Source organism: Grampus griseus, assembly GCF_964374135.1.
Source record: "Grampus griseus genome assembly, chromosome: 1".
NCBI classification, from domain to species: Eukaryota; Metazoa; Chordata; class Mammalia; order Artiodactyla; family Delphinidae; genus Grampus; species Grampus griseus.
In genome coordinates this window covers 161,224,578-161,247,591 of record NC_139017.1, presented here as the reverse complement: position 1 = coordinate 161,247,591, position 23,014 = coordinate 161,224,578, and the positions used below count along the sequence as shown (strand labels likewise).

Here is a 23,014-nt window from a genome sequence, read left to right as displayed (position 1 = left end):
TAATAACACAGATGCTCTATAATTATTTTTTTCTGTCAATAGGAAAAGATGAGCCATCTTTGTAGTCATGCAAGCCTGAAAAGTAGTGATGCTGACATTCTGGACCATCTCCCATATCGTCTCACCACTGTTCATCACTTCTGATTGCTACTTACTCCCTAGAAAATCATAGAAAGTATGATGGGTGGACTAAATGTGTAGATGATTTTCCATCCGAATTTATTTCTGCATACTGAGCCCTTCATCAGTGGGTCTTGGACAGGGATTTCCCTGGTGGTCCAGGGGTTAAGACTCACGCTCCCAATGCAGGGGGCTGGGGTTCAAGCCCTGGTCAGGGAACTAGATCCTGCATGCGTGCCGCAACTAAGACCCAGCACAGCCAAAATAAATAAATATATATATATATTTTTAAATGTGTCTTGGACACTACATAGGCAATGATTATAAGAATGAAAATTAAAAGGGAGGGATAGTGGGAATTCCCTGGTGGCCCAGTGGTTAGGACTCTGAGCTTTTGCTACCATAGGCCTGAGTTCAATCCCTGGTCAGAGAACTAAGTAAGATACCCAGTAGCTGCGCAGCACGGCAAAAAAAAGAAGAAAAAAGAAAAAGGAAGGATAGAAGGTTTTCACTTATCATTTTGTATCTTCCCGTGTGGTTTGCATTTTCATCTATATACATATATTACTTTTGGTTTTTTAAATGTAAAAAAGGATTTTATCTGGATTGTAGGGTTATGGGTGTTTTAGTTCCTTCTTTGTATTCCTCAGTGTCAAAAATTAAAATATGTAAAATTATTTCTTAAAGGAGGTAAAAGAATAAAAGTGTATTGTTAAAGGGTATTAAAGACTATCATGGTCATTCTACATTCACAGCTTACCTGCTACACCTAAAATTACCACTTTACTTCTCTACTTAGTAACGTGTCCTTTTAAATATATGTATGTTTTATTCTTCCTATGAACTGTCAATAGATTCAGCCTACCCTACCAAACTCCATCATAGTTGACTTGTTCCTCATCCATTCATTTGTTCACTAAACACTAAGCAAAATCAGCAAAGCAGTATATCCTAACAGTTAAGCCCTCAGGCTCTGGAGTAAGCAAACTTGGTTTCAGATCCCAGTTCTGCCACTTTGTGGCTGTGTCCTTTTGGGCAAGACAGTTACTCTCTAATCTTAAGTTTATCCCTAAAGTACAGATATGAATTTTACCTTTCCCACAAGGTTGCTATAAAAATTAAATGGGGACTTCCCTGGTGGCACAGTGGTTAAGAATCTGCCTGCTTGGGACTTCCCTGGTGGCACAGTGGTTGAGAATCGGCCTGCAAATGCAGGGGACACGGGTTCGAGCCCTGGTCCAGGAAATCCCACATGCCGTGGAGCAACTAAGCCCGTGCACCACAGCTACTGAGCCTGCACTCTAGAGCCCGCGTGCCACAACTACTGAAGCCCGCATGCCTAGAACCTGAGCTCTGCAACAAGAGAAGCCACCGCAATGAGAAGCCCATGCACCACAACGAAGAGTAGCCCCCGCTCACCTCAACTAGAGAAAGCCCACATGCAGCAACGAAGACCCAACAACAAAGACCCAATGCAGCCATAACTAAATAACTAAATAAATAAATAAATAAAACTTTAAAAAGAATGTGCCTGCCATGCAGGGGATACAGGTTTGAGCCCTGGTCTGGGAAGATCCCACGTGCTGCGGAGCACCTAAGCCTGTGTGCCACAAATACTGAGCCTGTGCTCTAGAGCCCGCGAGCCACAACTACTGAAGCCTGCACACCTAAAGCCCGTGCTCCATAACAAGAGAAGCCACCGCAATGAGAACACACCGCAACGAAGAGTAGCCCCTGCTCGCCACAACTAAAGCCCGCATGCAGCAATGAAGACCTGACACAGCCAAAAATAAATAAATAAATAAATTTTTATTAAAAAGAATTAAATGAATTAGTACTTATAATGTGCTTAGCATTGTAACCACATAGTGAACATACAGCAGCTGTAATATTCTTATTAATTATGATCCCTAATAAGATGTAATCTCTGTTCTTATGGAGCTTTTGGTCTGTGTTAAGCAGTTACAAGGTGCTCCTTAGAATTCCTTTTTTAAAAAAATAAGGTTAATTGAGATACAATTTATATACAGTAAAATTTACCCTTTTTAAGTATATAATAGTTCTTTTTTTTGACAAACACGTAAAATCATGTAACTACCACCTCAATCAAGATGAAGAGTACTTCCTTCCATACCAAAATTTCCCTGCTTACCTTTTGTAGTCAGAATTATACAATATATAGCCTTTCTTTTTTCTTTTTTCTTTTTTTTTTGCGGTACACGGGCCTCTCGCTGCTGTGGCCTCTCCCGTTGCGGAGCACAGGCTCCGGACACTCAGGCTCAGCGGCCATGGCTCACGGGCCCAGCCACTCCACGGCATGTGGGATCTTCCCGGACCAGGGCACAAACCCATGTTCCCTGCATCAGCAGGCGGACTCTCAACCACTGCGCCACCAGGGAAGCCCCAATATGTAGCCTTTTGTCTGGTTTTTCACTTAGCAGAAAGCTGTCAGGATTCATACATGTTGCATGTATCAGTAGTTCATTCCTTTCATGCCTTTTTTTTTCATATTTTTTTTGGTTTTATTTTTTAGTAGATCTTTATTGGAGTATAATTGCTTCACAATACTGGGTTAGTTTCTGTTGCAGAACAAAGCGAATCAGCCATATGCATACAGATGTCCCCATATCCCCTCCCTCTTGAGTCTCCCTCCCATCCTCCCTATCCCACCCCTCTAGGTCATCGCAAAGCACCGAGCCGATCTCCCTGTGCTGTGCTGCTGCTTTCCACCAGCCAACTATTCTACATTCGGTAGTGTATATATGTCGATGCTACTCTCACTTCGCCCCAGCTTCCCCCTCCCACCCCATGTCCTCAAGTCCATTTTATATGTCTACCTCTTTATTCCTGCCCTGCAACTAGGTTCATCAGTACCATTTTTTTTTTTTTTTTTAGATTCCATATATATGTGTTAGCATACGGTATTTGTTTTTCTCTTTCTGACTTACTTCACTCTGTATGACAGACTCTAGGTCCATCCACCTCACTACAAATAACTCAATTTCGTTCCTTTTTATGGCTGAGTAATATTCTGTTGTATATATGTGCCACATCTTTATCCATTCATCTGTCGATGAACATTTAGTTTGGTTCCATGTCCTGGCTATTGAAAATAGTGCTGCAATGTACATTGTGGTACATGTCTCTCTTTTTTTTTAATTTATTTATTTTATTTATTGATTTTTGGCTGTGTTGGGTCTTCATTGCTATGCACATGCTTTCTCTAGTTACAGCGAGTGGGGGCTACTCTTCGTTGTGGTGTGCAGGCTTCTCATTGCAGTGGCTTCTCTTTCTGCGGAGCACTGGCTCTAGGCACGCGGGCTCAGTAGTTGTGGCTCACGGGCTCTAGAGCGCAGGCTCAGTAGCTGTGGCACACGGACTTAGTTGCTCCGCAGCATGTGGGATCTTCCCGGACCAGACAGGGCTCGAACCCGTGTCCCCTGCATTGGCAGGCAGATTCCTAACCACTGTGCCACCAGGGAAGCCCTACATGTCTCTTTTTGAATTATGGTTTTCTCAGGGTATGTGCCCAGTAGTGGGATTGCTGGGTCATACGGTAGTTCTATTTTTAGTTTTTTAAGGAACCTCCATACTGTTCTCCATAGTGGCTGTATCAATTTACATTCCCACCAACAGTGCAGGAGGGTTCCCTTTTCACCACACCCTTTCCAGCATTTATTGTTTCTAGATTTTTTGATAATGGCCATTCTGACCAGTGTGAAGTGATACCTCATTGTAGTTTTGATTTGCATTTCTCTAATAATTAGTGATGTTGAGCATCTTTTCATGTGCCTCTTGGCCATCTGTATGTCTTCCTTGGTGAAATGTCTATTTAGGTCTTCCTCCCATTTTTAAATTGGATTGTTTGTTTTTTTGATATTGAGCTCCATGAGCTGTTTGTATATTTTGGAGATTAATCCTTTGTTGTTTCATTTGCAAATATTTTCTCCCATCCTGAGGGTTGTCTTTTTGTCTTGTTTATGGTTTCCTTTGCTGTGCAAAAGCTTTTAAGTTTAATTTTCCATAATGTCATAAAGTTGGAATCATACAGTAGCTTTTTCATACGTAGCTTTTTTTTTTTTTTTTTTTTTTTTTTTACGTGGGCCTCTCACTGTTGTGGCCTCTCCCGTTGCGTAGCACAGGCTCTGGACACGCAGGCTCAGCGGCCATGGCTCATGGGCCCAGCCGCTCCGCGGCATGTGGAATCTTCCCAGACCGGGGCACGAACCCATGTCCCCTGCATCGGCAGGCAGACTCTCAACTGCTGCGCCACCAGGGAAGCCCCCATACGTAGCTTTTTCAGATTGCCTTCTGTCACCTAGTAGTATGCATTTAAGGTTCCTCTTTTCGTGGCTTGATAGCTCTTTTCTTTTTAGCACTGAAAAATATTCCATTGTTTGGATGTGTCATGGCTTATTTATCCTTTACCTACTGAAGAGCATCTTGGTTGCTTCCAAATTATGGCAGTTATGAATAAAGTTGCTATAAACATCTGTGTGTAGGTTTTATGTGGATATAAGTTTTCAATTATTTGGGTAAATACCAAGGGTACAGTTGGAATGTATGGTAAGGGTATGTTTAGTTTTTTAAGAAACTGCCAGATTGTCTTCCTGAGTGGCTGTACTATTTGAGTTCCCATCAGCAATGAATGAGAGCTCCTATTGCTCCAGCATTTGGTGCTGTCAGTGTTTTGGATTTTGGCCATTCTAATAGGTGTATAGCGGTATCTCATTGTGGTTTTAATATGCAGTTTCCTCATGACTAATAATATTGAGTAACTTTTCATGTGTTTATTTGCCATGCATATCTTTTCTCTGATGAAATGTCTGTTCAGATCTTGATCTTTTTAAAAATTGGCTTATTTTCTTATTATTGAGTTGTGAGAGTTTTTTTGTTTTTTTGCGGTATGCGGGCCTCTCACTGCTGTGGCCTCTCCCGCTGCGGAACACAGGCTCCGGACGCGCAGGCTCAGCGGCCATGGCTCATGGGCCTAGCCACTCCGCGGCATGTGGGATCTTCCCGGACCAGGGCACGAACCCGTGTCCCCTGCATCGGCAGGCGGACTCTCAGCCACTGTGCCACCAGGGAAGCCCATGAGAGTTTTTTACATGGTCCACATACAAGTTCTTTATAAGTGTTACTACACAAATGTTTTTTTCCCAGCCTGTGGTTTGTCTTATTAGCAGACGTTTTTAATTGATGAAGTCCATTTTTTTCTTTTTTGGTTAGTGTTCCTTATCTTCTAAGAAATCTTTGTTCAACTCAGGGTCAGAAAGATATTTTTGTTTTTCCTTCAAGATGTTTTATCTTTTTAGGTTTTACATTTAGATCAATGATTCTTTTCGAGTTAACTTTTGTATATGGTATGAAGTTGAAAATATTCTCCTTTGTCCACTGCATACTTTTACACCTTTATTAATAAATTCCTGATTAAATAGGTAATTTTCTAGGGAAATATAATTTACTAAAGTGACTCAAGACATGAAAATCCCATATAGACTAACAGGCATGGTCGAAATGTTAAAATGTATCTAAGCCCAGTGAGTTGTTTGTTGTTTGTTTTTCTTTTTCTTTTTTTGGCTGTGTCGGGTCTTAGTTGCAGCACACGGGATCTTTGTTGAGGCATGTGCTATCCTTTGTTGCAGCACACAGGCTCTTCATTGTGGTGCATAGGCCTGTCTCTAGTTGTGGCAGCGGGTTTTCTCTCTCTAGTTGTGGCGTGCAGGCTCCAGGGTGCATGGGCTCTGTAGTTTGTGGCACATGGGCTCTCTTGTTGAGGCGCATGAGCTCAGTAGTTGTGGCATGTGGGCTTAGTTGCTCTGTGGCATGTGAGATCTTAGTTCCCTTACCAGGGACCAAACCCGTGTCCCCTGCATTGAAAGGTGGATTCTTTACCGCTGGACCACTAGGGAAGTCCCCCAGTGATTCTTATGGACAGTTTCATTAATTGTTTGAAGAAGCAAATAATTATAATGCTATATCACACACTGTAGAGAAAAAGAAAGTACACTCATTTATTTTATAAAATCTTGATAACTGAGAGCTGACAAAGATAGTGCAAAAAGAAAATTGAAATTTTTCCTATCTCACTTAATGAATATAGTTGTAGAAAGTCTGTATAAAGTACTTGCAGATTAAATTCAACAAGTCATTATTATATTTTTTTCTGATTTCAAAAACAATACATATTTCCTCTGGAAAATATAAAGTGGTGTAAAGTAGAAAAATTTAAGTCACACTTGATCTTTCCACCCTGTGGTAACTACTGATAATATTTTGATATATTTACTTCCATGTTTTTTTCTAGAGCAGTTATCTATATAGTTATAGATAACTATATTACTATAGCTATATAGTTATTTTAACATACTGATTAGAACTGCTTTTTTCCCCATTGGATATGTCAGATCTCTCAGTATATTAAAAGAATATAACCAAGAGGAATTCTTTCAAGATCTAAGTATTATATTAAGGAAACTATAAATAATAACACATTAGTACATTGATAAGTCAAAAAAACAGGAGGAAAACGATATGCTTATCTCTACTGATCACAAAAATTTTTGATAAAGTTCAACTATTCCACTCAAAGCTTTTATTACACTAAGAATAGGATAATTTATTTTTATTCTAAAATATTTAAATAATAACAAGAACCTATATTTCTACTCAATTGATTTTAAAATTGGTAACATTAGGGCATATTTATAAAAGTTAGTTATAATCTCCTTTGACCACTACTCTCCAGTGACAACCCATAACATGAATGTTGTGTATATCCTTTTAGTTCATTTTTTTCTTTTATAATATGCTTGCATAATCCTTTAATATGATAAAGAATAGCTATCTGAAACCAAGAGACACTAGCACACTTACCAGTGAAATACTGAAGAAATGTCCACTAGAGCAAGAACAAGACAAGAATGCCCACTGTTACTTTATTTAACATTATTTTGGGGGTTCTTAGTGCAGTAAGATGAGCAATCATTAGAGGTATGTTTCCAATAACAAACAGAATAAGTATATAGTTGTTGGCTAGTATTATTCTCTCTTCAGAAAAATATTCCCAAAAGAATCAACTGAAAAAGAATTCAGTAACATGGCTGATAAATGCAAACTAAATGTTCAAAAATGAATCATAAAATTTTTATATCTATTAGAATAAATTTTTTTTTTTTTTTTTTTGTGGTACGCGGGCCTCTCACTGTTGTGGCCTCTCCCGTTGCAGAACACAGGCTCCGAACGCGCAGGCTCAGCAGCCATGGTTCACGGGCCCAGCTGCTCTGCAGCATGTGGGATCCTCCCGGACCGGGGCACGAACCCGTGTCCCCTGCATCGGCAGGCGGACTCCCAACCACTGCGCCACCAGGGAAGCCCAAGAAAAGTACATAACTTATAAAACTAGAAATTTGCTATCATAGATAAGTAAGTAAAGGCGTTACGTCAAGAAATAAGAAAATTTATGAGTGTCCATCTACCCAATTTACTTAAAGAAATAACCTTGATAAACAGCAGTGTGCACAGCACAGTGTATTGGCATATTCAGATTTAAAAGTGTGTATTATTTTTATTAAAGAAAAGAAAACTTTAAAGTTCTTGAAATTTTTATGGTTTAATAGTAAGTGGTGAGTGGGACTTCCTTGCCGGTCCAGTGGTTAAGACTCTGCACTGTTGCAGGGGGCATGGGTTCAATCCTGGTCGGGGAACTAAGATCCCGCAAGCCCCATGGCACGGCCAAAATAAAAATATAAATAAATGTTTTTCTTCAACTTTACTTCAAATTCAGGTTAAGTATGATCAGTGGGATTTAAAAGTTGGTAATAAAACTTATATGAACATTTCCCATTAGGCGGTGGACCATTAGTTTCAAAACAACCTCAGTGGTTGGCTTCTTGGCCCTCTAGAGTTCTATCATACTAAAAATGGCCTTTCATGATAGAGCTTTGACTTGATTCAAAGGCAGGATAGGTTTTACAAGATTGCAACATGAAATATCAGTGGAGTCCAAAACACGCACAGATGTGCACACACGTACACACCCCGTAATGGAGGCTTCCATTAAAAGAGGGGGATAGTAGTATAATGGACTATCTTGTGGAATGATGTTGATGGCCTTCAGTTCCTCATTGAAGATTTGTGTGTGTGTGTGTGTGTGTGTGTGTGTGTGTGTGTTTAATATTTATTCTGGCTGCATCGGATCTTAGTTGCGGCATGCAGGATCTTCGTTGTGGCATACAGGCTCTTAGGCATGGTTTGCAGTCTTCTTGGTTGCGGCATGCAGATTCTTAGCTGTGGCATGCAAACTCTTTAGTTGCGTCATGTATGCAGGATCTAGTTCCCAGACCAGGGATCGAACCCAGGCCCCCTGCATTGGGAGTGCGGAGTCTTACCCAGTGGGCCACCAGGGAAGTCCCAAAGAGTTGTGTTTTGTTTTTTCCTCATCAAACTAGTGTGTGTATCTCTTGGTAGCCAGAGTGACATCATATCAGATTGCAGTCTGTAGCTACAGCTTTCTTTTTTTTCACTGCATGAGAATATTAAATAAATACTGCATTTTACTTGACTATTCAAACATTATAAAATTTCAGATTTAGGTTTCTTTTGATGATTGTGTATCTTCTGTTTTTCTTCTTTGATCTCCCAAAAGAATTTAAATGGTGTAAAGCAGATGGGTCTAGCAGCTTTATTTTGTCCATTTTACACCCCGCCCCCCACCCCAGGTCAGTCTTTTCCCTCTTCAGTATAGAGCTGGATAATCAAAGGGCTTCAATAGCTAGAACCCGTAAGAATTATGTCTTAAATAGTAAAGGAGAAAAGTGGCACCAAAGAAAAGACATTCTTGCTGGGGTGAAGCGCTTTGGTGTGTGCTTGTTACTTCTAGTTATAATCTCATAATGCATCCAGGGCCAGTAGCTTAACATTGGTTACAGTGAAGTCCAGTTGGTTTTGCTTGATAATTTATTGTCATACTCACTACATACCCTAACCAATCAAAAGGTGAAAAAGCGGATGGGTGGGTGATTGGCTGGCTGAGTGATTCATTAATTCATTTAATAAATTTTCCCAGGCACATTGCCCTAGCTGCCATGAAGGACAAAAAAAAACAAACAAAAAAAGAATAAGATATACTTTCACCAAATGACCCAACAATCCCACTACTGGGTATATACCTAGAGAAAACCATAATTTAAAAATACACATGCACCCCAATGTTCATAGCAGCGCTGTTTACAATAGCTAGGACATGGAAGCAAGCTAAATGTCCCTCAACAGAGGAATGGATAAAGAAGATGTGGTGCATATATAAATGGAATATTACTCAGCCATAAAAAGGAATGAAATTGGGTCATTTGTAGAGATGTGGATGGACCTAGAGAGTGTCATACAGAGTGAAGTAAGTCAGAAAGAGAAAAGCAAATAACATATAGTAAGGCATATGTGAAGAATCTAGAAAAATGGTATAGGTGATCTTATTTGCAAAGCAGAAGTAGAGACATAGACGTAGAGAACAAATGTATGGATACCAAGGGAGAAAGGGGTGGGGAGGCAGGAATTGGGAGACTGGGATTGACAAATATACATTACTGATGCTATGTATAAAATAGACAACTGATGGGAACATACTGTATAGCACAGGGAACTCTACCTAATGCACTGTGGTAACCTAAATGGGAGGGAAGTCCAAAAGGGAGGGGATATCTGTATGTGTGGCTGATCTATTTTGTTGTGCAGTGGAGGCTAACAGAATATTGTAAAGCAGCCATACTCCAATAAAAATTAATTTTAAAAAAAGAATAAGATATAGTTTCATCACTCAGAGAGGAGATTAAAAACTATTAATGCTAGGCAGAATGAGTAAGTGTTTTTATACAGATAAAAATAATTGTGTTATTGGAATTTCATGCCATGTTATTCAACATGACTTGTACTTAAGGAAATTATTAAAACAAAACTTGCTTTATAGCATCTATATTGCCTTTTCTATATCTGTGTTGTTTGAACAGTTTAATACTGATGACTTTAAGTAGAGTCTTTTTGTTTTAATTGTTTTTGTCTCATATCTAACAGGAAAATTTGGTGAACATGGAGAAATAGGAAAAACTAGGGGCTCCTAAGTACCTTAGGGAGTATGGTACTCCCTAAGGAGTACATGGTGGTGAAGCACACTTGTACGTTGCTAGTCATGATTGCTCCCAGTAGCATACATGTGGGTTAAAGATGTAAACCTGTGCTTCAGTAATTTGGGTTTCTCATGCAGTATTGGGCCTGAAGTATTTTTGTTCTAGATTTGGTTTGAGGGGTAGTAGAAATGTCTGTATCCCATATAGCCAACTTCTCTTGATTCTAGACCTTTCACTTATTTTCTAAGTAATTCCTTTAAAAATTGATTTTGAGATAAGAAACATCATTCTTTTTGGTAGTCATACTGGAAATATCAGGGGTAAGCTAAAAGAACAAATTGTTGGTGTTTTTAATTTTAACATTGTCATTTTGGGCAATTCACATAACTGTTCTGTACCTGAATTTTACTTTTGTTAAAGTACTACCTCCTGGGCTTCCCTGGTGGTGCAGTGGTTGAGAATCTGCCTGCTAATGCAGGGGACACAGGTTCGAGCCCTGGTCTGGGAAGATCCCACATGCCGCGGAGCAGCTATGCCCGAGAGCCACAACTACTGAGCCTGCGCGTCTGGAGCCTGTGCTCCTCAACAAGAGAGGCCACGATAGTGAGAGGCCCGTGCACCGCGATGAAGTGGCCCCCGCTTGCCACAACTAGAGAAAGCCCTCGCACAGAAATGAAGACCCAACACAGCCCTAAATAAATAAATAGATAGATAAATAAATAAATAAAGTACTACCTCCTAAAGTTTTTATAAGGTTAAAAATAAATGTTCTTATCTAAACACCTAGGAGGTATTGTGTGAATTCAAAGTCCATTTCGTAGTACAAACTATCTTGTAGTAGTTGGGAGTGGAGATTCACATCCAGATTACTTAGATATGAACCTTAGCTTTGCCGTTTATTAGCTATGAACTCCTTGGACAGGTTTACCCCTGGGTGACTTAGTTTCCTCAACTACTAAATGGGGATAATAAGTGGTATCCTTCTTATAGCCTTGTTGTAAGAATTAGACAAAACAAAACACTTAGAATAGTCCCTGGCATTATAATACATGGTCGATTAATGTTAGCTATTATTATCCGTAGAGAATGGGGAGAAGGAATGCATAGGAAGTTGAACTTAATTTACCTTTTCTAAGCTTTAGCTTTCTTTTTCGTCAGATCTTTTGTTAGAGATGTTCATATGTAACAGTAAATCATTTTGAGTTTAGTATTATTTTCTTTATGTTTTGATTTTTTTGATGGAAACTTTTACCATTTAATGAAATGATCAGAAACCAGAAAACAGGAATGAAGGGGAGAAGAAGCAGAGACCAGAAATCAGCTTTGAGTGATTAAAAACTCGTGGCACTACTTTAGTCCTTTTGTTTCTCTTAGGAACTAGAAGAAAAGTAGAGCTATTTTTTTAAATCAGTTTTTTATAAGTCTAAAAGCAAGAGTAATTAGAAGATTATGTCACTGTAAGCATCTATGGAAGTGAATTTATAGTAACATGTAACCCATAGCTAAGTTAGCAAGATAATCTCAATTATATGTCTTTTTCTTTCCTGTTTGTCATGAAACTGTTCAGTGATTTATTATAATATGTTCAGTACCTACAGGCCTGGCATGTTTCCCAAAACAAATACTCCATAATCTGAAAGGGACACTTAACAAGCTAAACTAGTGAAAGATCTTACTTTCCGTTTGCCTCCCTCCATTTAAAAAAATATTTATTGAATGCCTTCTATGTGCTGAGAAGTATGTTACTAGCTGAGGATATAAAGACAATCTGTTCAAAGAATGTAGGAGAGACAAATAAGTAAGTAGATAATTTTAACAAAAGTGATTTATACCCCTATATGTAGAGGTATATACAGGGTGACTTCAGAGTACCGAAGGGGTGCATAATTCAGTCTTAAGTATAGAAAGGTAGATGTTCAAGGAGCGATTCCTAGAGGAAGTGAAACATAAACTGAATTTTGAAGGAGTGGGAGTTAGCCAGATTAAAGAATGGAGGGAGAGGACATTTTAGGCAGCTAAAAGAGCAGATGCATAGATAGATAGACCTGGGCAAATATATCATCATTTAAGAATTCCAAGTGGTTTGGAATAGAACTTAAAAGACAGCAGGCATGGGAGAGTGGTGAGAGAAAAGGTTAGACAGAAAGATAAGCATTAGTGCAGCAACATGGATGGACCTAGAGATTGTCATACTGAGTGAAGTAAGACACACAGAGAAAGACAAATATTTGATATCACTTATATGTGGAATCTAAAAAATGGTACAAATGAACTTATTTACAAAACAGAAATAGAGTCACAGATGTAGAAAACAAACTTATGGTTACCAAGGGGGGGGGGGGATAAATTGGGAGATTGGGATTGACATACACACACTGCTGTATATAAAATAACTAATAAGAACCTACTGTATAACACTGGGAACTCTACTCAATACTCTGTAATGGCCTGTATGGGAAAAGAATCTAAAAAAGAGTGGATATATGTATAACTGATTCACTTTGCTGTATACCTGAAACTAACGCAACATTGTAAATCAACTATACTCCAGTAAAAATTAAACAAAAAAAAGAAAGAAAGATAGACATTGGGCCAGGTCTTGAAGGATTTTTAATAAGCTATGAAGAGTCCTGTCAGATTTGTGTTTTTGTAAAGGTCATGGTGGTACCACTGTTGAGAATAGATCAGAAAGGGACAAAACTGGAGTCAGGTAAGAAGGAAATTATTACTGTCCCAAACACACATAAAAGGATGTCACATTTGGAAGCTGTGATCCACAAATAAATTCTGTCCGACTGGGATTTATAAATAGAAGACTTTTTGTCCCAAGTGAATAAATCCCAGCAGAATCATTTTAGTCCTTTATCTTTTTTTTCTTTTCATCCACTACAAATCAACACAACAAACTTGGTTGTCAGCAATTTGGATTTTAGGATAGGTGGTATTCTGAAGGCTCTTGGTGCCTAGGCCTGGGAACAAGATGAGAATGGGTAAAGTGTTTAATAGCTAATTGGATCCATTTGGGGCTTTTTCAACAAAGGAACTTATTTTTAGGCTGAAAAAACAGTAATCAGATTTGCATCTTAGATGGTTTTATTTGGTGACTACATTTTTATAGACCCGGTAGCACTAATATAGATTAGCTTTTCAGAAAGGTTAAACTAGGTTTGGGCTCATTGCTTTAACATAGACAGATGAGCAAAGGGACAGGTTGTTCATATTTTCTCTGACCTCATACATTGTTTTCCTAAAGTGTTAAGGTGTTTCACTGTTACTTTTTTTTATTTTATTTTACAAGATTTAGAAGCAAAGGTATGTATAATCCAAAACACTATTTCTCTTTGAATTTAGAAATTATATACATAGCCTTTCTTTTCTCCTGTACCTCACCTCCTAGGTTCTGTGGTTGTGAAAGTTTGAGAATTTTGAGGGAAGAGAATGGTATAAAAGAGATGGATATTTCTTACATGGAAAACAAAGAATAAAGTACATTTGAATTACTGGCTGGAACAAGTTTGATAGAAACACCATTCATTTATATGGTCATCCTTGGTTCTTTTGTAGAATTACTGCTGACTCACAGTGTAACCAGGTGTTCATTACTCAGAATTTTTATTTAGTAGAAGATGAAGTCTGTATTCTCCTGCACGTGTACCAGAAAAGAATGTTTAAGGAGATTTCTTGTTAGAAATTTCTGAATAACTTTTACAAATGTTATAGCTATCATCAGACTTATTGTATTTCCACTGGATATGTGGCTGAGTGTTGGTAATATTTGGATTTCTTTCTCACTGTCTGAAAGTGAAACTGAGAACCAAATGAGTTAGAAAGAGTTATGAAACAGAGAAGGAAGGAGAGACGTGGCATCGACTAGTAGTCATCTCTGAGTCATCAGCAATGAATGCCACTTTACTGGAGAACATTCAGTGTTTCAAAACCCTGTGACGGGCAGCTCCTTGATTTCTGACTGGTTAGTTTCTACACATCATTGTTACCTCCAGGTTCCTTAGTAGACAGAGGCCACTTGGGACTTAGTTTTTATGAATATCATGTGGTTTTATTAAATTTTTTTTTTCTTTAAGATTAAGATTTCTCAATCACTTTCACTGTAACTACATGAAAAAATACTATTTGGGGTAGATAGAATATTAAATGGATGGCCAGTAAGATGGAGGTTGTTAATTTTCAATTGGTAACAAATGGATATAATTCTCAGTAGATCTTTAAATTGAAATAAAACCATCCTTCCCTGAGCTTTGAGTTGTTATTAATAGTCAAAGACTTTGCTTGAGTGTTACTAGGAAAAGAAACAGTAATTCAACTGTTAAAGTAAGAGTATCAAAGATTGTGAGTATAAATAGCTCAATAGTTTGTGACTGAATAAAAGGAAACTTTTTTTTTTTTAACTGTCAGTGTTCCTTCGGAGTATACTGCCTCTAGTAGTTAGTGTTTAGTCATTGGTGCCATGGAAAATAGATACCACGTGCTGATGAAATACTCTGTTTTGCATTGTTACTGGAAGACTTGTAAGTGTACTTTAAAAATACTTTGGGTTTGGCCTGTCTGATAGAACTTTGTGCAGTGATGGAAATGTTCTAGATCTGCATCGTGCAATGTGGTGGCCATGTGTGAAATGTGGCTAGTACAACTGAGAAACTGAATTGCAAATTGTGTTTAATATAAATGTATTACATATTAATATACATATAAATAATCATTCGTAACTAGTGACCACAGTATTAGACAGCACATCTTTAAATATTTGAGAACTGAGCAGCCTGTTTGATAACCCTTACTTCACTGACCAGTCATTAAAATATACTATAGTTGTAATTAATATCTACTTTTAGTACGTTAATTGAGGAATGTGTTGTTTACTTCAGGTCTTTGTTTATATGTCATCTTCCCAATGAGGCCCTTCTGCTTGCACAGTTTATAATTTAGCACCCTCTTTCTCAGCCCATTGTATTCCCTTTCCCTGAGTAATTTTTTTTCTATAGCACTTATCACCGTCTAACATACTAGAAAGAAGGCATAGATTTTTCCCTCTTTGTATCCAGTCAGTGTTTCCAACACCTAGAACAGTAACTGATACTTTAGAGGTGCTCAGGACATTTTTTGTGGAATGAATAAATGAGGATTGTGGTTTCCCAATAATAATACCCCAATTCATTAAGCACTTATTTTGCATTCTATGGCAAACATTGAGTTGGATTAGCTATATAAAGTGCACCATGGCCACTGTTCTCTTCCGTAATAAAACATTTCTTGGAACCATTATTTGAAACAGAACACTGAATTAGTTGTCATTAGTTTGACTCTGCTGTAGAATTTCAGAACCTGAAGGGAGCTTGGCAATAATTTGATTCAGGTGCTTGATGTCACATAGTGGATTAAAGTTTGATAAATGTCATTTGTATCCTCTTCTCATTTCCCTTTTTCCCTCATCCACACAACCTGTGAATCTTTTTGCTCAATTTTTTTTCCACTTCTTCTCATCTCCATTCAGCTAGTTCTTTTTTCTTAATTAGGATTTTTTAAAATTAATTTATTTATTTATTTTTGGCTGCGTTGGGTCTTCGTTGCGGTGCATGGGCTTCTCATTGCCATGGCTTCTCTTGTTGCAGAGCACAGGCTTTAGGTGTGCAGGCTTCAGTAGTTGTGGTGTGTGGGCTCGGTAGTTGTTGCTCGCAGGCTCTAGAGCGCAGGCTCAGTAGTTGTGGTGCACGGGCTTAGTTGCTCCGCAGCATGTGGGATATTCCTGGACCAGGGCTCGAACCCGTGTGCCCTGCGTTGGCAGGAGGATTCTTAACCACTGAGCCACCAGGGAAGTACCCATTCAGCTAATTCTCATTTTCATCTGCGCCTACCTTTTCCACTGACTCTACTGTACTCTGAGGAACTACCTAATCCCTTAACCCAACCAGAGAGAAATGTTTCATCTTTCTTAACTGAAACTTTCCTGCTTACTATAATTTTTATAACTAACTCCTCAGTTCTAGAAACATCTCCTGACCACTAGGGCATCCTTAAGAATTTATTGTCTTCGAAACAAAAACTTTAAGAGAAAGCAAAAAGAATTTCTGTAGCTCCAATTTCCTAGCCTGAGGTCTCTTATTCCATGGATCTGAAAGCAGTCCTGCTGGCATAATTTCAGTTTCTTTCTCCCATAAACACAGTCCAACATACTGTAGGTTTGCAAACATATACATTACTTCATGCCTGCCATATGTATAGCCACTGTGATGTAAAGGCATAGCAGACCTCCCCATTTTTTCCTAAGGAATGGTGGTACTTAAATGTAAGCATTCGGTGGAGGGGAGGAGTCATTTATATGAAGAATCTAAGTGAGGTGAGAAGGATCCAAATATATTAAGCACTTTCAGTCATCAGACTATAATTTAGAGATTTCTCTTATTTGATCCTCACAAAAACTCTGAGTAATTATCTCAATCTCATATAAGTTAAGTAATTGTTCAGAGTCACCTAATCAGCAAATGGAAAAGCTGAAATTTTACATAGTTATGTATATGTAACTCCAAAGCCTCGAAAGCTTTCCTCTGTTGGTAAGCCATGCTTCCTTCTGGAAGTGGGGGTAGGCAGGGGACAAGAGTTACAGTATTTGATGTAGAATAGGTGGCGCGTGTGTTCATTTTTTGCCTCCAATGAGCCAGCCACAGAAAGAAACCAGTGTCGTTGGGAGTAAGAGGGATGAGTATCTGGTGGTACCAGTGGCTCCCCCTTAACTTTAATCTCTGTCTTTCAGCCTGTTCTTCCGGCTAGTTCACATGGAGTAGAAGTGCTTTCTGCTGAGGATCTTGAGCCTAGCAGTCGTGATTATATGAGGGTTTATGTAAACATTCACCTGACACATTTGTCTTCTTTGAAAGTTATTACGACTTGCAAAGCAGTAAATTCTCAAAAACCATCATAAGCATGCCATTTTTTCACAGAGAATTGAGAGTTTCACAGTAGTTCTCAAGATTGTTTGGAATGATAAACTAGTCTATGGTCTTGACATTTCTTCCACCCTTCGTCTGTGGCCTTTTTGCCTTAACTGTCTTTTGCTACCAGATTCTGTGAGCAAAGCTTAAAGTTGAGGAATGCTGTTTCTTCCCTTGTCCTCAAGGTTAATAAATACTTTTTGCATGTCCACCGTGCACTGAGTCCTGCCAGGCACTGAGGGCTTAAGTGTAGGCACGTCATGGTTCCTGCCCAGCAGAGAAGTCAGAAGATCATTGCAGTTTAGGGTGATACATCCGTCATGAGCAGCTCTTTACCTCTACAGTCTTATCTCTTGCTGCCCTTACCTTTTTCTCACCTCTGTTATTCCTTCTACGACTGACTCTCTCAGATTTTAGAAGTCACTTAATTCAAGATATTTTCTCTCATCTCCCAGGAGAAAGCTAGATGCCCCCAGCCCCATCAATATGTGTTTGTGTAGCACCTAGGTACTTATCATGCTCTATTGTTGATCCTACTTATTTGAACTGTAATCACCTTAAGGACAAAAACTATTCTTTTTAGTTCCAGAGCATTGCTGGGCACATAATCAGTGATCAGGAAATCTTTGTCTGAATTCTGCTTGAGTGACTAAGAAAAGACTCTTAATAGTGGAAGCAACATTTGAGCCAATTCTTAAAGGATGGGTAGGAGTTCCCTAGATGGATCTGGGAAAGAAATTCCAGGCCAAGGGAGTGGTTTGTACAAATAGATGAGACAATGAAGAGTTTACAAGTGACTAGCAAGGCTTTCTAATTTCCACATGGAATATGAGACAAAGGTTATTAATTGTAGGATTTTATCTCCTATTCAGAGCCAGCCAGACTAGATTAGAGTTAGATGGTGGAATAAAGAATAGAAAGCTGCTCCCACCCTCAATTATATATAAAGAAGTTGAAAATTAGTCTTTTACTTGAATATGTATCCGTGTGACCTGTTAATAATTTCTGTTGGTCAGCCTTTCCAAGAGGAAAGTGACCTTCTTCCCAACCTCTCACTAGAGCTCACCTCCTTGAGACATCTCAAACTTAAAGTGGTATGCTGAATTAAGCTGAGGGAGACGTAATTGAAATAGCGAAGAGTTTACTCTCCTAGGTAAGCCAATTTATGTAGGTACCTCAGCATAAAATTACATTTAAATGGAAGCATTATACTTTTGTGATTGATCTTGTAAACTGTTTATTGACAACATAAAGCATGTTCTCACGTTAGTGTCTGATGTGCTGGCCAATAAAAAGTTTTGGAATTGTAAGTGTCACTAAAGGTTTTGAATGTTCAGCAGTGTTTGTTTAGAAACAGTTCTTCGATAAAATGAGACTGCTTGGGGGCTTCAATTGCTATCTAAATCTAAGCTGTAACTTAGATTCCTTTGCATATTAAACTTTATAAGGCCTTTTTTGCTCTTTCCCTAAATAAAATAGGAAGAGATTCACAAATTTTAATCTGTTACTTGCCCCATTCCTTGAGGCAATAGCTGTGGAAGAAAAGTACTCTAAACAGAGAATATCTTATTAGGTGACACTTAAGAGAGAGTTGTCTACTTCTTATAAAGTTGAAGTGAGAGTTACCTTTGCATTTCTAAAATGTAATACATGGAAAACTAGAATGAACACAAGGCCTTATTGTTAAATTTTAAAGCCATTAGTAGGCCAATACTTTCCCCTCTCCCTGCTTGTCTGCTTTTGTCAGCACAAAGTAAATATTGATTGTTAAAATGAAACTGAAGCATGCTGATTAGGGAACATGTGTTGGTTTGGTCCATAGGTGACAGAATTAGAATCTCTGAGAGATTTGTCATTGTTGTAGAGTGTGGACTTCCCTGGGAAATGAATATATCTTTAGGAAATAAATATTTCCTTGGCCATTTATACAAGAGCCAAAGTGAGTCCTGGAGTTAGAATCAGGAGTCTTGGGTTTTAGTTCTGGCTCTGAGCAAAGCATTTAACCTCTTGAACCCTCAATTTCCTTCTTCCGTAAAGAATAGGAGATTGAGCCAAATGATCACTAAGAATTCTTTTTCTAATCTTTGAGTTTATTGCTGCTTTCAAATACCCAAGATCAGCAGTGAGCCAAGTCAAGTTGGACATTTAAATTTGGCAGGTGGTAAACAGCAGCCATATGAGGATCCTTAAATCTATCTGTTCTACTCTTGTATAACTGTCAACATGAACTAGATTCTGTAATACTGTTTCTGGGCTCTGTGTGTGTGTGTGTGTGTGTGTGTGTGTTTAATGTGCCTGGTTTGAACTAATTCATGATAATACACACATCTGGGCTGTTCCATCTGTTTAATGTTTCTGTGCACCAACCTGATTGTGTTCACACTTCCTCCTTGGCCTGCTTCTTCCAGTTTGCTCTCTGGATTCATGGTACAGAAATGTCATCCTCTTCCGTTTCTGACTAACCTCCTTGTAATGACTGGGTTTTCTGCCATGTACCATTGTCTGGCTGCCCCTGACCTGCCCTCTCCTTTTTTGACTTGTTTTTTTTTTTTTTTTTTTTTACTATAACAGCTGTGATAGGTATTGCTTGCATTTATTGAGAGCTTTCCATGTGCCAGGCACATTACAAAGTGCTTTATTTCTGTTCATGTCATTTAATGCCTTGTACTGGTAAGTATTGTTATGCCCACTTTACAAATGAGGAAACTGAGGCTCAGGGAGGTGAAATAACTTGCCTAGTGTTAACAGCTAGTAACAGATCTGGAATTAAAATTTTAGTCTGCCTCCAAAGTTCATCTTCTTAAACAATATGCTGTATTGTCTGCATGATGATGATAACTACAATATGCTGAGCACCTGCTAGGTGCTGGGCAATGCATTTGCCACCTTTTGCTTCCCCATTTTACAGTAGTGGGTGGTGCTCTTGCACATGATCTGCTTTTAGGCTTATAAATGTAAGGGCCAGCTTAGAAGGAATTTGACATTCTTAGATTGGCGCATTCTTTTAATGGAAAATTTCGCTGTTTTTTTCCTTTTATCCTTTCCTATTTTAATGGTCAATGTCATAATTTTTTTTACTATTACCAGTACTAGCAACTGAGTTTCGCCCAAGTGTACACTTTTTTTTTCTTACTGATGCCTTAGCATTGTCGTTTCCTATTCCTTACCTTTGCTACTTTTTTAATCAAAAGCAGATAATAGAGATAAGGTAATGGGGAAAGAGGAGCAGGTGCTAAGGAAAGGCAAAGGAAAAATCCAGATACTAGAAATCTTTCCGAAATCTCAGTTTGGAGAACAAAGTTTTAAACTAAAAGCTCAGTTTTAGGGGTAGCTGTCATTTGTTAATGGAATATTAGGGCTTTGACAAACACAGGATTTAACCTCAGTAGCCTTATTCTCATCTGATAATAGGGTAAGTAATATATTCTTCACAATGCCTGTTTATTTGTGGTGATAATTAAAGGACATAGTATAAAACTCCTTAATACAGTGCTCAGAATTGTTAGTTCCCCCTTTACCTTCAGATGTTAAATTCATCAAGCTATATATCCTTAATATTTATGTATATGACTGTATATAAATTAGTTATATCTGAATAAAAAAAATCAGCATGCAGGCTGGCCCTTCCATTGCTGCATGTGGTTAGCTGATACTGCCTGTGTATTATATGCAGCACGTAGGGCTACTCCCTATAGTTTTGTATTCCTCAAGATCATTATTGAACTTTAGCAGAAAGAGAAGTATTGCATAATACCTTAAAATATTCATTTCTAGTTTACTATTTTAGTAAGCAAAATTTTCAGAAATGTTTCTTTTTATTTTTAGAAAAGGTATATTTAATTCTAAAATATTGTTCCTAATGTTATTAATTCCCAATACACAGATCTTATTCTGCTCTGAGTATGCCACTCACAGGTACGAGATACAGTTTTAGAGCAAGCAGTGAAATGTCAGAATGGTCTGATTTTGAGATAAGCTTGTATCTAAAATGTACCTTTGAATGGACTTCTGCTCCCATCAGCTTGCTTACGCATAACCCTGATGTTTTTTGTGTGATTAAATTTACAAATTCTTTGGTAGACTCTTGAGCAGCCTCCCTTTCTTCGTGACTGTGAGTCTGGAAAGTTGTAACCCAGCTCAGTGTCAGAAAAAGTAGGTGTGGACTTTGAGGGCTGTGCCGCTCAGCAGCTAGAATGTGGTTGGCAGTCTCCTCCCCTTCCTGCACTTGAGCTCTTCACAGTGTGCACTCTGGAATGACAGGCATTCCTGTGTGAAGAGAGCCAGCGTGAAGACATATTTGTGAGAAACACCAGTGCCTTGTCCGGGATACAGGGAAACAGAAACTCCTGCGGATTAACTGACTTCCTGCCATTTCCTGATGTCTGGCGGTGACACTGAGAGAGGAGTGCATGTCCCCTCCTTACGTGGATTTATCGTTTAAGAAAAGTTCGCTTTGGTCGGGGACAATTTGTTGTTGTGAGACACATGAGACAACGTAATCATGGGGCAAGCTGACATCTCCAGACCGGTAAATCCAGATGGAGTTGGTGAGTAATAGAACGCAAAGAAACAAAATCTTGACAGAGGCAAGGCAGATCTGTAGGTGAAGTTGACTATTTTATAGGAATTTGAATATGAGGATTTTGATGTTTTTAACTTTGGGATGTTTATCACTTTGTGAAGAATAAATGAAAAATAAGTTAATTTTTCATTCAGTTATATTAATTTACCACTCATAGTTGTGTTTTACTGAATCCTTTTGGACTTTTGAAAGACAATATTGCTAGTAAACCATCTGTTAATTTCTTGCCCTTGCAGAACATAAGTGCTACAGGAACTCGTGTTTAGAAATCAATGGTGTTTTACTGCTCTTTTGCAGGACTTGGGCAGCTGATATATACGTGTGGTATAGCATTAGAATTGTTGACTTCTATAAACAGGACCTGTTTTGTTTTGTTTTGTTTTGTTGGCTGCAGCATGCGGGATCTTAGTTCCCCCGACCAGTTCCACCAGGCCCCCTGAAGTGAAGCACAGAGTCCTAACCACTGGACCACCAGGGAATTCCCGACAGGACCATTTTTGAGATTTGACTTAATTTTTTAGACTCAGTTATACATTTTCCAAATAAGTCTCAGGCTTTTTCCATTGTGCTGGTGTTTCTGTTTCTCATAAGGCAATACTTGGTATAAACATTGCTGAAGGCAGTGCTTTGCGTTTGAAGTGTTATTGTCTCAAAGATAGCTGGAGACCAGGCTGATAAGTGTAGCCAGAGTTTCAAAGCATGTAAGTGAAATGGAAGTCCACTGTCACTAAAAGACTCATTTTCCCAACCTTGTGGGGTTTTGTATAAAATGAAGATAGAAAGGTGGGAAAGATAGATTTAAGTGGATGCTCATTAAAGGCTTCCTAAATATAAACAAAGTGGGGAAAAGCCTGTGAATCATTCCTTGACATTATACTTTTTTTTTTTTTTTTTAAGATTCATACCTTCTTATACCTTCTCTTTGATTTATGAAGCAGCAGAAAACATGTTCAGTCCCAGGGTGCTTTTTTTTTTTCCCCCAGAAATGAAAAATGTTAGTGACTTTAAAGAAAACCATAAAGTGTGGGAACACAGGTAACACGCCCAAATGTGTCTCATGATTTAATGTAATTTCATTTCTAAAGGTATGTTTTCCCCTGAGAACTTTCCAGATGAAATTCCTACAAAGTACTTTTCATATTTTATTGAAACTGAAGCACATGGATCGCAAAGTGAGTCATTCAGCCACAGATTTTTAGGACTGAAATCAGAACTTGACTTACTTTACTTTGATCACCAGGGCTGGG

At 38.5% G+C, this 23,014-nt stretch overlaps 1 protein-coding gene across 6 annotated transcripts in view; it reads left to right on the top strand.

Moving 5' to 3' along the window:
- PHACTR4 (phosphatase and actin regulator 4) overlaps positions 1–23,014 on the top strand; it is a 116,812-nt gene that overhangs the window by 48,578 nt on the left and 45,220 nt on the right. Inside the window, exon 1 of one of the 6 annotated variants that reach the window (XM_082650163.1) lies at positions 21,529–21,732. The exons of the other annotated variants lie outside the window; for them this stretch is intronic. Coding sequence (XP_082506289.1) covers positions 21,687–21,732 — 46 coding nt within the window. The 5' untranslated portion in view covers positions 21,529–21,686. Of the gene's footprint in view, positions 1–21,528; positions 21,733–23,014 lie in introns of those variants that run through there. 6 annotated transcript variants of the gene reach the window in all.